General features: G+C 46.3%; 1 protein-coding gene across 4 annotated transcripts in view; it reads left to right on the forward strand.

Moving 5' to 3' along the window:
- Positions 1-4,513: 4,513 nt before the first annotated feature.
- Positions 4,514-15,828, forward strand: part of Nudcd3 (NudC domain containing 3) — an 86,175-nt gene continuing 74,860 nt past the window's right edge. Inside the window, exons 1-2 of one of the 4 annotated variants that reach the window (XM_040746721.1) lie at positions 4,514-4,981; positions 9,894-10,183. In XM_040746721.1, coding sequence (XP_040602655.1) covers positions 4,790-4,981; positions 9,894-10,183 — 482 coding nt within the window. In that variant the 5' untranslated portion in view covers positions 4,514-4,789. The remainder of the gene's footprint in view (positions 4,982-9,893; positions 10,184-15,828) is intronic. The other 3 variants (XM_040746722.1, XM_040746720.1, XM_040746719.1) reach the window with 3 other exon arrangements.

Raw genomic sequence — 15,828 nt, forward strand, 5'->3', positions numbered from 1 at the left:
GTTCAATAGACAAGTTCTTATCTTTATACTCATAGGCCAGTACACCTCTCAACTTTCATCAAAGAAGCTGCTTTTTCAAGTAGGTGGTGATTAATGCAGCAACCAACAACTGGTCAACAGGCAGAGTAAGAGATTGTGGACTGCTCAACTCTAAATGGGACATCTGCATCGCATGCCCTCTCTACAGGGCTCGGGGATCCTTGTGGAAGAAAGACTGTAAGAGGGAGTGAACCATTGCGGTGAAACAGTGTTTGCCGTTGGATAGGGCCATCGCACTCATGAACTCATGGGGCTGGGACTGCATGCTCAAGATCACGCCAACCAAACCCTTAGCGTGGATGAGGGAGGGGCTCACGAAGAGCCACCCTTTCTGTGGTGCTACTGATAACTGATGACCACACAAACAGAGTCACCTTTCTCTAGGGATGCAGGCCCAGAGAAGCTACCCATGTTCCAGTAGATGGTCCCAGACCCATGCACACGTAGGCAGCACTGAATGGATTCAGTGGGTATAAAATTCAAGAGAAAGAGAGAGGGAGTGGGGAGAGAGAGTATGTGTGCATGAAGTTGGTAGGGGAAAGTTATGTGGAACAGAGGAGGTTCTGGAGGGGAGAGAATAGGGGTACATTGAATCCAAATGTACTATATCCATGTATGACTGTTACATAAAACATTTTAAAATCCACAAAATTGCAGAACCTCCAGAAAAGAACATAGGGGAGCCTGTATAATCTTGGGAGGACACTATTGCCAAGCATAGGCCCAGAAGCCATAAAGTACAAGCAAAAGATTTGCCATATTAAGACAGGAACCATTTGTGATACAAAAAAAAGCAAGGTCCTAAAGGAAGCTGATTGTGGAGATTGGCTGAGGAAGACTCACGGTGTTGATCTCTGCCTCCACATGTAGATATGTGGGCACACACTTCTGCACGTGTAAGTATTCACCATACACACCACATGCACACACACATGCACACACACATGCACACACATGCACACACACATGCACACACACATGCACACACACTCGTGAGGGCGTATGCATGCGCGCGCTTGCACACACACATATACACGTACACCTCCCCCATCCGTCCCTCCCTCCCTCCCTCTCTCTCTCTCTCTCTCTCTCTCTCTCTGTCTCCAAGGTCTTCACTGACCGTGAATTTGGCTAGAATGAATGGTCAGCATGCCACAGGCGCCCGCCTCCTCTGTCTCTGGAGCACTGTGCACACACTGTCATGCACGGCTTTTTACATGGATGCTCTGGATAAGAATGCAGGGCCTCAGGCTTGCACAGAAAGCACTTCAGTAGCACAGTTATCCACATACCTACCCCACCACTTGTGTATTCTTGTTAATCCTCCAATGCTGAACATAGGGCAAACATTTTTTAAAGATTTATTTGTTTGTTTATTATGCATACAGCGTTCTGTCTGTATGTGTGCCTGCAGGCCAGAACAGGGCACCAGATCTCATTATAGATGTTTGTGAGCCATCATGTTGTTGCTGGGAAATGAACTCAGGACCTCTGGAAGACCAGCTAGTGTTGTTAACCACTGAGCCATCTCTGCAGCCCTAGGACAAACATTTTTTTCAGACTATCACATATCTCCCAGCTTTCTTTAGGACTTGGTTTATTTATTTATTTATTTTTGGTTTTTTGAGACAGGGTTTCTCTGTATTGTTTTGTAGGCTATCCTGGAACTCGCTCTGTAGACCAGGCTGGCCTCAAACTCACAGAGATCCACCTGCCTCTGCCTCCCGAGTGCTGGAATTAAAGGCATGAGCCACCAACGCCCCGCAGGACTTGGTTTATTTTCAAGTAATCTTACTTATGTTTTGAATGGGTAATTCATGAAAATGCATTCATAAGTAACCTTCCCTCTATTTTGTATCCTATTTCTCCTTTGATTTTTTTTCAAGACAGGGTTTCTCTGTGGCTTTCGAGGTTGTCTTGGAACTAGCTCTTGTAGACCAGGCTGATCTTGAACTCAGAGATCCGCCTGCCTCTGCCTCCTGAGTGCTGGGATTAAAGGCGTGTGCCACCAATGTCCAACCTGTTTTTTTTTAAAGAGGTTGTCATGTGACCCACAACTCTCTATGTAGCTATGGTTGGCATTCATTTTTTAATCTTCCCACATCTACATACAAATGCTAGCATGGCAGATATGCACCATTGGTTTCTGTTCTCTTCCTTGTGATACTCTTTAGATATTAAAGAATTATTCAGAGTGGCTGGGAAGATGGTTCAGTGTTTACAGCACCTGCCATGCAATGTGAGGTCTACAGTTCAGATCCCTAGAACCCAAACCAAGGATCAATGAGTATGACTTCTTGTAATTCCAGTCTCAGAAGGCAGACAGGAGATGACCAGAGCAAGCTGGCTGGCAAGACTACCCATAGCAGCAAACTCTGTGTCTGACTGAGGGACCCCGCCTCAATGAATTTGGTAGGAGAGCAAGCGAAGGGTTTCTGACATTAACTTGGGAATGTTACATGTGAGCAGGTGCTCTTAACCATGAAGTCATTCCTCTAGCGTCTACATTATTACATGCCAGAAGAGGGCACCAGATTGGATTACAGATGGTTTAGATGGTTGTGAGCCACCACGTGGTTGCAGAAGAGGGCACTGGATTGAATTACAGATTGTTGTGAGCCACCATGTGGTTGCTGGGAATTGAACTCAGGACCTCTGGAAGAGCAGTCAGTGCTCTTAACCTCTAAGCCATCTCTCCAGCCCTTCTTGTTGTTGTTGTTTTTTTTTCAAGACAGGGTTTCTCTGTGGCTTTGGAGCCTGTCCTGGAACTAGCTCTGTAGACCAGGCTGGCCTTGAACTCACAGAGATCCGCCTGCCTCTTCCTCCGGAGTGCTGGGATTAAAGGGGTGCGCCACCAACGCCCGGCTCATTATTTCCTTTTAAGAGTTTGTTGCTGCCGGGCATTGTTTTGTTTTCCTAAACAGAGTTTCTCTGTATAGTCTGTCCTCAAACTCAAGAGATCCAGCCTGGAAAAAACAAACAAACAAACAAACAAACAAACAAACAAGCAAGCAAAAAAAGGGACACAACTGCTCCTAGGTGCGGTGGAGGAGCAGGTTTATTGTAGATACGAGGAAGAGCACAGCCAGAGGCAGAGACATCTGGGAGAGTTCAGAGTGGATGTAGTCAGATGTTTCTTTGGGCTGCCAGCTCACAAATAACGGCACAGTGACTTACTATTTTTTTTTTTCGAGACAGGGTTTCTCTGTGGCTTTGGAGGCTGTCCTGGAACTTGCTTGGTAGTCCAGGCTAGTCTCGAACTCACAGAGATCCGCCTGCCTCTGCCTCCCGAGTGCTGGGACTAAAGGCGTGCGCCACCAACGCCCGGCGTGACTTACTATTAATGATGAAACCTTGGCCTTAGTTTAGGCTTGTCCTACTAGCTCTTATAGCTGAAATTAACCTGCTTAATCTACATTTTACCATGTGGCCTTTTATCTTTCTTTCATTCTATATGTTCAACTCCCTGTTGGCATCTCACCTGTAACTTTGATCATCTCCTTCTACTTCTGTCCCTGCCTGGAAGTCCCACCTATGCCTCCTGTCTAGCTCTTGGCCATTCAGCTCTTTATTAAATCAATCACAGCAATTTATCTTCATATAGTGTAAAAATATCCCACAACAAGTGGGCATGACTGAACAGGGCCATGTGAGGAGAGGAGGGAGGGGAGTCAGTAGGTCAGGAGACCTTGTAGCCAAAACATCTGGGTTATATAGGAATCAGAGAAGCAGGAGGAAGGGTAGCTGTTAAGGTAGGAGAGAGGATATGGCAGCCAGGAGGACCAAGTGACAGGTAGGGACTGAGGGAGACTGGTGGCCAGAGTCTGCTTTGATTTGTTAATAGGCACCTTAGCTATTTGTCTGGGGTTTGAGATGTAACATGTGTCCCTAGTCTTTATTGATTTGATTGACTGAGACAGGGTTTTACTCTGTAGCCCAGGTTGGCCTAGAATTTAGATGCTGGGATTACAAGCATGAACACCACATCTGGGCAATTGTACACAAATGTTTTCTTCAAATGTCTATATTCAGAGCCTCAGAATGATCTTTGAACCAACTTTATACTGATTTATACTTTGACAAGCATTTATTGTGAATGACACATGTACACACACACACATACACATACATGCAGATACAGACGACATATACATATTACAATGCCACACTCTTTCCTTCATTGAGCTTTTCACATTTTTCTTATCCTTGCAAGTCACCTTGAATTTCTTCTGGTGCAACCTTCTGCGTCTTATTCAGAGTTTTGTTATTAATATAAATTCTATACGAACCTATAATATTCCTTTCCGTTTCTCTGTTTCAAAAACAAAGCGTGGTTGTCTTGGCTTTAAGGTACTCTGGATACCTAGGCAGGAATTCAATCTATAAAGAAGAAAGTCTCCCAGACCACATGACATCATTTCCCGTGCACACGTCATGTAGCCGTCACTCAATGCTTCCGCCCTCTTCAGACATGGCTGGTAAGCGCTCTCCACACCGCAACCATGGCTGTTCTTTCGTGTAGTTGCCATACTAAGTACATACCAGTCTTCTTTAGGCAGATAATCGCGGCGGAGAAGATCCAGCAGGACAGCAAGGAGGCCCATAGGCTACCGCCCGCAGTAACAAGCGCGGACCGGAAGTTCCGCGTCCTCGTTGTCCGGGGGAGCCGTTAGGCACGCACGCCGGAAGTGGCCAATCGGCCCGTCTGAGGCGGTGCCCACTGTGTTCGCGTCCCTCGGGCAGCGGAGCCATGGAGCCCGGGGCTGCGGAGCTTTATGACCAGGCCCTGCTGGGCATCCTGCAGCACGTGGGCAATGTCCAGGACTTTCTGCGCGTGCTCTTCGGCTTTCTCTATCGCAAGACCGACTTCTACCGTCTGCTGCGCCACCCCTCGGACCGCATGGGCTTCCCGCCCGGGGCCGCGCAGGCCCTAGTGTTGCAGGTGAGGTGGGGAGCGAAGGGCCATTGAGGTCCTGCAGGACCTTATTCCGGTTCTGCCTCCCGGCGCCAGACCCGCTGCTGGCTCGCGTCCTACGCCTCTGACCAGCGCCACTCCTCATTCCAACCCTTCAGATTTTGCGGTTCTCCCTGAGGTGCCAAAGGTGATTGTGTGTACGTGGTCAGGCATTGTCTGGGGCGCGAATCCGTTGTCAGCGATGCGCGCTGCTTTGGGAGCAGCCTGGGTTTATGCGGGACGTTCGTAGGTGTTGCAAGCTGTCAGCCTGCCTTTGAGGGCCTCTGAGCATCCTGTGGACATCCCGAGAATGGTGCAGGGGTGTTTGCTAGACTGTATTAAAACCGTGGAGGCGGGAGGGGAAGGACCTTCACAGCGGCAGAAACTTGACTATTTCAGAACTCCCGGGCTCGGGAGATGGCAAGGATGACCGGTATGTATTGATTGGTGGGTGTGGCCGCTTGCCAGTGACTTACGAAGGTTAGTACAATCGAAATGATTATGAAGTTTACATTTGGATTTAAATCTGTACGTCCCAGGTTAAATTTATTGTTTTTGAAGTGTTACTAATTACCGACTGAAGTTTCTGGACACCTTTTTAAAGTTGTTTTGTTTTGGGACAGGGTTTTGCTAAGTAGTGCAGGTTGGCTTGATACTTGCCAGGTAGACCAGGATGTCTTTGAATTTAAGGTCCACCTTCCTCTGACTCTCCAGCGTTGGGATTGTTGACATTGCTGAGCGTAGTTATAAGCAAACTTTTAGCTGGGCAGTGGTGGTGCAAGCTTTTAGTCCCAACACTTGGGAGGCAGAGACAGGTGAATGTGAGTTCAAGGCCAGCCTGGTTTACAAGGCCAGTTCCAGGACATGCTCCAAAGCTACACAGAGAGAAACTCTGTCGTGGGGGGGGGCAAATATTTAATAAGTATATTTAACACTCAGCTGTAATATTGGCTCTGATATGGGTATTTAAATAATGGTCTGTCTACTCATGACACGGTTCAGAAAATAAAGCACAAAAGCCAATGGAGAACTGTGCTCGTTCTTTGTGTGGTAGAGCTGTTTGGAAGGAAGGAATAGAGATGATAGTTACGATTTGAGGAAGTGTTGCAGGAAAGGTTAATTTTTGGTGAGATTAAAGTATTGCTGGGAAGCCGGGCGTTGGTGGCACACGCCTTTAATCCCAGCACTTGGGAGGCAGAGGCAGGCGGATCTCTGTGAGTTCGAGGCCAGCCTGGTCTACAAGAGCTAGTTCCAGGACAGCCTCCAAAGCCACAGAGAAACCTTGTCTCGAAAAACCAAAAAAAAAAAAAAAAAAAGTATTGCGGGGGGGGGGGGGTATGCTTTGGCTTGCCATTCATTAATCCCTGCACTCGGGAGGCAGAGGCGGGTGGATCTACAGAGTGAGTTCCAGGACAGTCAGGGCTGTTACACAAAAAAGTATTGATGGGAGCGCCCGGCTTGCCCATTAGAATCTGATTCTCTAGTGCCTGCAAAGTGCTTCCTGCCACCTCTGAAGTCTTACAGTCTGTGGACTTATCAGCTTATCAGCTGTTACTCTCCTCTGCTCCTCAGCGGAAGAAGCAAAGTTTAGGATGTTCTAAGAGCGGTCAGCACAATAGTGAGGCATTGGGGGGTGGGGGTGTTTGATGACTCTGCTCGTTTTGGAATGGAAACTGATGAGTTACTGGAGAACTCAGCCTCATCAGTGGCCCAAGTGCCATTTGAGTAATTGGAGAGTGTGAGAGGTGGCCGAAATGGAACCTTATGTTCTTTATAATGAAGTCTCGCCACTTGATCTCCACAGTCTCTCCGAATTTGACTTGCCAGATCAGCATGGTTAAATGATGGGACAAGAGCTTCACTAAGCTATTTCCTCATAGCTGGAACTCATGACTTCAGTTTTCTGATTCCAGATCTTTCTCTTCTGATATTTAACCATTCCATAGTAGGATAGAAACTTCTATTTTGGTTGTAGAAAGGTTTGGAGAAGAAAAGATTGTATCCCTGTAGCTGGTGTTTGACTTTCTGGTGTCATACATCTTATTTTAGCTTTAATACACTTTGAGGGGTTGGCTCTTGCTCCCCTGATGAACTCACAGAGGTAGTGCCTGTATTCACCCTGTAACCATGAAACAGCTACCTCTTAAAGAGGTTACAGTGTGGTGACTATTCTCTTTGAGGTAGGGAGCAGGAGCAGAGGAAGGGGAAGGCCAGCCTGGTCTACAGAGTAAGTTCTAGGACAGCCAGGGCTAGTGCACAGAGAAATCCTGTCAAACTCTTTTAAAAAAATACATATTCTTGAATATTTTCATTGGGTAGATCATAGTGAGTCTGATTTTTAAAAATTTATTTTTGTAATTTACAGAGTCTTTGGTAAGAGGCTTGTAAGGTGGGTTCATTATTGATAAGGGAGTGTTACTAATTGTCAGTCAGATGAATCACACAGCATTATCTCATTTTTACTCACCTGCTGTTTTTTTGCTCATGATTCAGATCCTAAGATTCCTACCTGTGACTTACTCTCTCCAACTGTGATACCCAGAGTCTCTGTGATTATCGGTAGAGAAAGTTTGGTTGTGTTTTTGTGGAACTTGAGAGTGTCCTGCTGGTATTTTGGGGAGTGGACTGTTGTTGTATGTGCTCTTTGTTTTTGTTTATTTTGGTCAGCACCTAGAAGGTGGTAGTTTCTTTCAGTTGAGGAAGTCTGCAGGGCATTTTCTTGGTTAATGATCGAGTGGGAGGGCCCAGCTCACTGTGGCGGTGTCATACCTGGGCAGGCTGCTCTGGGCTCTGTGAGAAAGCAGGCTTAGCAAGTCGGTAGGTATCATTGCTACAGCATCTGCTTTAGTGTCTGAGTTCCTGCTTTGACTTCTCCTGATGGTGGACTGGAACCTCTAAACCAAGTAAACCCTTTCTTCCCCAAGTTGCTTTTTTTGATCATGATGTTTTTATCGAAGCAATAGAAAGCAAACAGATACGGTGCTGTTGGTGTAAGGTGTCTTACTTTTTTCCTTCTAAGTTTCTTTTCTTTTCTTTCTTTTTTCAAGACAGGGTTTCTCTGTGTAACAGCCCTAGCTGTTCTGGAACTCGCTCTGTAGACCAGGCTGACCTCAAACTCAGAGATCCACCTGCCTCTGTCTCCTGAGTGCTGGGTTTAAAGGTGTGCGCCACCACCTTCTAAGTTCTTATAGCAGGAATGAAATTTGTGAAAATCTTGTTCTGTTCCATTATTAGAAAATATTAAGAAAAAAGTAGTTTTGTTTGCCATGTCAGTCCTTGTAAGAATCCCTGTTTAGTGGAAGTCTTTGGTAAGGAGAATCAAACCAGGGAGGCACCTGTATCTTACTCCTTGTAACTTGTTGGAAAAGCTTAGGCAAGTCAGTTTACCTTGTCCTCTGAGGTAGCTTATTGAAGGTCACGGGTATCTATTCTGGGCTAGGACTCCGACTTGAGCCAGGTGAGTCTGTGAATGTGTGGCAGCTGGCGCTCTGGAGTGGCCTGAGGTCTGGGTGGTGCAGAGGGCAGGTGGCAGAGGCTCAGCGTGCCAAGCGTGAAAGGCCTCAGGAGGGATGAGGGCTCTCTCTCAGGCCTTGGTTTGGAGCAGCCTGTCGTAGCAGTCTGTGGCTACGGGAGAGACTCCTAAGTGCCCACTTTTGTAGTTAAGTTGAATGTCTGAGTGGTTTTGAGCACAAAGGACTCAGATACTTGTTAGCATGGACGCTGGAGAGAAGCTAGTCAAACTAGTTACCTGTGGAGCAGAAAAGATTCTGGGCTTGTCGGTAGGTGTTTTGTTCTGTTTTTGGAGACAGGATCTGAATGTATACCCGTGGCTGGGCTGGCACTCGATATGTATCAATCACCGTTTATACCAAGCTGGCCTGGAACTCTGAGATCCGCCTGCTTCTGCCTCCTGGGTGCTGGGATTGAAGGTGTGCGCTAGCATGCCTGGCCTTTGTCTCCAGTTTCCGCCTTTAGGGTTTTATTTCATTTTATCTCTGGTTATATTGCCTTTTACCGTTGTGTCCTGTGTAACTTTTCACTGTCTCCTTTGACTGACAGGCCATGGTAAGTTACTTAACCTGTCTGAACCTGATTCTCCTCATTTTCGGATGTTGGTGGTCTTTTTCACAGGTTTTTTTGTGAGAGCTTTGAGACTGTAGAAGCACGAAGTATAGTTTGTGTATCAGCTCCTGTCTTTAGTTTTGTCTTCTAAGCAGTGCTCAGACACTGCCAGTGAATGCTTCGTGCCTCAGCCCTGTGGAATCGGTCATTCCCACCCACACCCCAGGTCACTCCCACAGCGTCTCTACCTCTGCCTCATGCAGGCTTCTTGCTTTTTCTTGGTGATCCTACTCCTTGGAGCTGTGGTGGTTTCTCCAGTGGCCCTTATGGAAGACATACTCCTTCTTTACCCAGCCCTTTAGATGTAACTTTAATGGTTCCAGTACTCCCCTCCCCTCCCCTCCCCTCCCCTGGCTTCCCCTCCCCCTCCCCTCCCGTCCCCTCCTGTCCCCTCCCCTCCTCCCCCTCCCCTCCCCCAGCTATCTTTTTTGTTTTTTTAAGCCTGAATTGCTGGTACCTTCCTCATGAATCCACAGTACCAGGATAGTGTGTTCTTCACATTGCTGATAAGGTTGGTAAAAGTAATGACAACTACAGCTGTTTAGCATTGTATCTTCTAGGTTTGCAAGTATTGTTAACTTAGGCTTGTTTTTGATTTTGTTAAAATCCTTCTAGAGAAGGAGCAGTTCCTACCAGCTTCTGGTGAAGTGTGGAACATTTCCGTTTTGCTTTGGTTCACTGTTGTCTGACTCTGTCCTTGGTAGATCTTGTTGTCTTTCTATTTGATGTCTGTAACGGGGCAGGTGAACTGATTGTTGGATTGATGCTTCATATTTAGGTCTTTAAAACATTTGATCACATGGCTCGCCAGGATGATGAGAAAAGGAAGAAGGAACTTGAAGAGAAAATCAGGAAAAAGGAAGAAGAGGCGAAGGCTGTGGCAGCTGCTGCAGCCGAGAAGGAAGCCGTGCCAGTCCCCGTGCAGGAGGTGGAGGTTGATGCCGATGTAGAGCCGAGTGGCCCACAGCAGCCTGAGCACAAGGTGGCGCCTGGCTTGGAGGAGGCAGACGCTCCAGGGACTGTTAGCAGTGCTGCCGAAGGCCCTAAGGAACCCCCAGTGCTCCCCAGGTAGGAACGGCTCCTCTGCAGTGTCCTTTCTCTGCTCCAGTTAAGTTTGCCTATGATTTGTGTGGTTTGTAAGATAACAGTTCTGTTTTGGTGGGGCGGTGGTTAAATAACAGAAATGTACTTTCTAATAGTTCTGGAGACTAGAAATCCACCGTGAAAGTGCTGTCTGGACTGTTTGTCCTAAGGCCTCTATCAGTGGCTTGCGGATAGTCATCTTCTAGTGTCGTCCTGTGTTTTCATGTTCCTGTGTGCTTGCCCGGGTCTTAACCTCCTGTTCTCAAGCTGCCTCCGACACACTAGTGTCAGACTGCCTTGCATCCAAGTGCTTCAGGGACCTTCTCAAGGTGTCAGGCTAGGTGGTAGACAGCTTTACCTGTTAAACTGTCTTGGCGGCCACCTAAAGTGTAATTTTAATAGACTCTGAATCATTCCTAGAGCAAATGTTGACTTGTTTGGAACATTTCTGGGAAAGAGTTTTTCTTTCTGTCACTGAACTTTGTAAATTAGCACCTGACTTATGGACCTGTGGACACCACGTGAGTCTTCATTCAGAACCACGTGTCTGAGCTGCTGGCTCCTCCTCAGCTGAGCAGTCACTGCACACGGCTCCAGCTCCAGGCTCGACACCACTTCTTACCTTAGCATCTATTAGCTTTCTCTGTAACCTGCACTACAGCGCTTCAGTTGCATATTTGGGTGCCCATTTAGCTTTAGTCTTCTTACTTTTCCACTGTTTGAGACAAGTTAGTGTTCTGTTCACAGTCACGCAGCCAGTTGAGGGTCAGAGCCAGAATTAGAGCACTTGTTGCTGTATCTGTGTGTGGGCTGAGGCACAGCATCTTGATTTTGGTTTGGATCAGTGTTGAGCATTTAGCCTAGAGCTTCACATGTGCTAGGCAGAGCATCCACTGCTGAGGAACATCCTCAGATCTTGAATCTTAATGTTCTTCTCCCTTCAAGAACACTGCTGAATGGATGATTTCTCCAATCCCCCCCAACCCACAGACTAATGTATGTCTGAAGAACAGCTTAATGTAGGGCCTCAATTTGTAGCCTACCCCTGCCACTTTGTAGACATGTTATTCTGGGCAATAACTCCTCACGCCCTGCTGCTGCTGCTATTTTGGTTTTGTGTGCATGGGTGCTTCGCTGCATGTGCGTCTCTGTGCTGCATGCATGCAGTGCTGTCAGAGCTTGACAAGGGTGTTAGTCACATTTGGGAACTGCCGTGTGATTTCTGGGAATTGAACCCGGGTCCTCTGGAACAGTAGCCATTGCTCTTAACTTCTGAACCCTCTGTCTAGCTCACTTCTCTGAGGTTCTTTAAACCTCTCTTGTAGAGCTTTTGTGAGTTTTAAAGGAGCTAAGAGTCAGGCATAATCAGTGGCAGAGCTTGAGTATAAAGCATTTGTCTGCATACTCCTCATGGTGTGCTGCTCACTTTCTGGGAGTTGAGTGCACCTTGCCCTTCCCAGTGAGGAGAGTGGGTCCTCCTAGTGAGGCTGTGGCGGTGTCTGCTGCTGGCTTGTCTCTTTTCTAGATAGATGTATGTACTCTTTCCTTTTTGACAGGCTTGCTGCTTTCATCTGCTGCTTCTGTTCTGTTCTTCCTCTCGTTCTCTAACCTGTTTTTGGAGCGAGTTTAGTTTCCATTTAGTGAAGCAAAGTAAACACTTGGAATGGCTTATTACTGAGTAGGTAAAAATCAGTTCTGTAAAGATACTAAATAAGGAGTTCAGAGAAAACAATTGTTGGATGTGTGAAGAAGTTGATGGAGAAAGGGAAGCTGGTCTTGCATGTGGGGTTCTAAAAGAAAAGGAGGTGATAAAGGTTTGGAGCCAGTTCTTTGGAAAAGTCTTCCCATGTGTCTATGTGTCTATATCTATAATCCTAACACTTAGAGGTAGAGGCAGGAGGATCGTTTAAGTTTGAGGCCAGCCTAATTTACATAAAGAGTGTAAGGCCAGCCTGGGCTATAGAGTAAGCACTGTCTCAAAAATGAAACAAAAAATACCTTACATTGTTATTGTATACAACAAAACATAATTTGCCTGTCTGTTTATAAAGTGATCTTGAAGATTGCTGATGTTGATATTGTGAGAGTCAGTTTTCTTTTAGTCAGTGAAGGTTTACATGGGCTTCAGAGACCAACACTTTTCCTTGCTGCTCAGGTTAGACTTCTGCTTTGCTGACATTCAGTGCTTAGTACTTCAGCATCTTATGCTTCAGCTGTTCAGTGAGTAGATTAACTACGAGTTGAGGCATAGTCTATAGCTGCAGCTGAAACAGTATTTCTGCACATCTGAAAATGGGGTGTCAAAGGCTGCCTGTCCTTTTCTGTGTTCCACCTGGAACGGAATCCTAAGTTCCACCAATTTAGTTATCTATGGTCGATGTGAAGATTGGCCACTGTGTCAGTTAAGTAACTGAAGAATCCTCTGGGGACAGCACCAAGGTGCCTCCCCTTCTGAGAACTTTTTCCATAGTCTGTTTCCCCAGGATCTGAAATTTTGACCACTGATTTCTTTCTTTTTTATCCCCCCTTTTTTTTAGACAGGTTTTAGTGTAGGATGACCTTGAACTCTTGACTTTTTCCACCTAAATGCTTGGATTGCAGGTGTGTGCCCCAATGTCTGGCTTTGTTTACTCTTTCTTCCCATACTCCCTTTTTTTTTTTTTTTTTTTTGCTGTTTCTGATGGCCTGTGTTAGACATTTGCTGCTGTTCTGTACAGCTTTGACAGATATCTTCTCTCTGATTCAGTAAAGCTCCATGCCATGCTTATTTAACAAAATTTGGCATACGTGCTGGGGGAAAGAAAAACAGGATAATAAACAATGTATTTATGGTTGGCATATGCTTTTTTTTTTGTTTTTTTCGAGACAGGGTTTCTCTGTGGCTTTGGAGGCTGTCCTGGCACTAGCTCTTGTAGACCAGGCTGGTCTCAAACTCACAGAGATCCACCTGCCTCTGCCTCCCAAGTGCTGGGATTAAAGGCGTGCGCCACCAACGCCCGGCTGGCATATGCATTTTTATTTTAAGTTGTTTATTAGTGTGTATAATACACTGTTTGGGGAGTTTTTGTTGTTGCTTCTGGTTTTGTTCGTTTGGTTTTTGAGATAGGTTCTCACTGTGGTAACCCTGGTTGGCTTGGAACTCACTATGTAGACCAGCTGGTCTCAACTCACAAAGATTTGTTTGCTCTGCCTCTCCTTGCTGGGGTTAAAGGGGTGTGCCACTGTGCCTGGCTATTAAACTTCATGTTTTTGTGTGTATTTAACACTTCCTCACAGCCAAAAGTCTGGGAAGCAATCATTTGTGTCTTTTGAAACATAATTTACCTAGCAGTGCAATGAACTCTCTTTTGGAGTACAGTTTATGACATGTGTCATCATCACAGCCATGACAGAGATATTTGCATTAGCTCGGACTGTGCAGTGCTTCTTCCAGTCCTCAGGCCCTGCAACCTTGCACAGTGCTCTGCCTTTAAAAAAAAAAAAATATATATATATATATATATGTATACACACACACACACACATATATATATGTGTGTGTGTGTGTGTGTGACATGTCAGTGCCACAGCACATGGAATTAGTTCTTTCCTTACATCATATGGGTGCTGGGGATTGGACTCAGGCTGTCAGGTTTAGTGGCAAGTGCTCTACCCAACTGAGCCATTTTGTGGGCACTTGCGAATTATTTTTTCAATTTTCGTTATTTTCTTTTTGCTTTGGAGATGAGTCTTGCTGTCTAGCCCAGGTTGTCCTCAACCTTGTGTGATCCTTCTGCTCCACCTTCCAAATGTGAGGACTACAGGTATGTACCACCACGCCTGGCTACAGTATACGTTTCCCGTACGGATAGTGATGTAGAGCTTTTACACAGAAAGCTACAAGTGCAGGGATCTTGGGGTGATTCAGGGGATGTCTGAAGGGAATGATAGTTGACCTCATGGTGCTCTCTGTTACTATTTCCCCACTAATGGGCTGCAGTTGTCCTGAGTCTCTTTGTTGCTCTCAGCCCACTTTCCCCGCTGGCATACACCAAGTGAAGGTCAGGGATTCTCCAGGGATGAGCCTGGCACTCGCCTTTAGTTCCCGCTGCGTGACAGGCTGTGGTGGAGAAATTGCTTGAGTGTGCAAGACCAGTCAGCCTGAGCAGCACAGTGAATCCCATCTAAGGAGTGAGGAAAGGAAGAAACAAAGGAAAAGAAGTGCTGGGGCCCCAACACCCACTCATTTCCCACCCATTTGGGTACAAAAAATGTTCTGGTTGTGCAAGACTGTAAAGTACATTGCAGTTCGAGGAGCTGTCCATAGTAAGTACTGCTTTTGTTTCTTTTAAGTCTCCGTGTGGGTGTTGTAAGTGACCAGAGCCTGTGGACATGACTAGTGCTGTGGACAGAAGGTGCATACAGCTTCCCACATGTCTCTTGCTAGTCACAATCACCCTTTTAAGTTGCCTGTTTGGCTCACCTCTTGGCTTCATCCCAGTTGGCAAATCTGGGTTGTGTTTTTCTCAGAGCCGAGCTATCAGAGAAAGCACCTGCAGTTCCGGCTCTCCACCCGCAGGTGTTGCTACAGGCAGTGGAAAAAGCTGTGGTTGGGTCTGGGGATGCCATGAAAGAATCTTGACAGCATGTGGCAGTTCTGTTTTTCCTTGTGAAATCATGAGCAGAATTCCTTGTAAAGGAAGGAAGGGGGGGGGGGGGGAAGTAGCAATAAGAATATAAGTTATCTGGTGCACGCCTTTAATCCCAGTGCTTGGGAGGCAGAGGCAGGTGGAGTTCTTGAATTTGAGGCCAGCCTGGTCTACAGGGTGAGTTCCAGAGCAGCCAGGGCTACAAACTCAGTCTCTGTGTGGGGGAAAAAAAGAATATAAATTATCACCCAGGCATGGTGAGTCTACAGCTGGTCTAGGCTATGTAGTGACATAGTGAAACTCTTATCTTATAAAAGCAAAACAAAACAGAAAAACTATAACCAGATAAACAAAAGGAAGGACCCCCCCCACTCCCCACCCCAAACCCGAATTAGCACAACAAACACAGTTATCCCCTGGATGAGTGATCCCATGCTGTCACGATGAGTGGGCATTACTATAAATTGGCCCATGTCTGTTCCTTCTGCCAATGCAGGGGAGCAGAGTAGTGACAGTATAGGAAAGGGCATCATAGAGCTACATGATGTCTGAACTGCTTCACATAGTTGAGTACAATGCTAAGTGAAGCCATTAGTATTTTTTCATATTTTAGCAGTGTGTCCTTTGTGCCTCGGTGTTACAGGAACCTAGACACTTCTTGGGAAGGGAATTACATCATTGGAAGAGGTATCATGCTAGTCTAATACCATGCGTGGCTTTTGCAGTGCTGGAATCAAACTGGGATGAGCTACATAAACATTCTGCTGGGCTCTATCGCCAGCATTCTTTTGTTCTGTTCAGTGTTTTCTTTTTCTTTGAAGCAGTGTCTTGCATCACCCAGGCTGGCCTCAAACTCACTATTTAGCCAGGCTTGGTTTGCAGTCCTGATCTTCTTGCTTCTACCTCCTAGCTGTATAGCCATGTGCCACTGTGCCTGGCTGACCTCAGTCTTTCTGAGTCATCATGTTAGCAGTGGTTCTCACCCTTCCTAATGCTGCCACC

The sequence above is a fragment of the Mesocricetus auratus genome, unplaced genomic scaffold, assembly GCF_017639785.1.
Source record: "Mesocricetus auratus isolate SY011 unplaced genomic scaffold, BCM_Maur_2.0 Super-Scaffold_100006, whole genome shotgun sequence".
Taxonomy (NCBI): domain Eukaryota; kingdom Metazoa; phylum Chordata; class Mammalia; order Rodentia; family Cricetidae; genus Mesocricetus; species Mesocricetus auratus.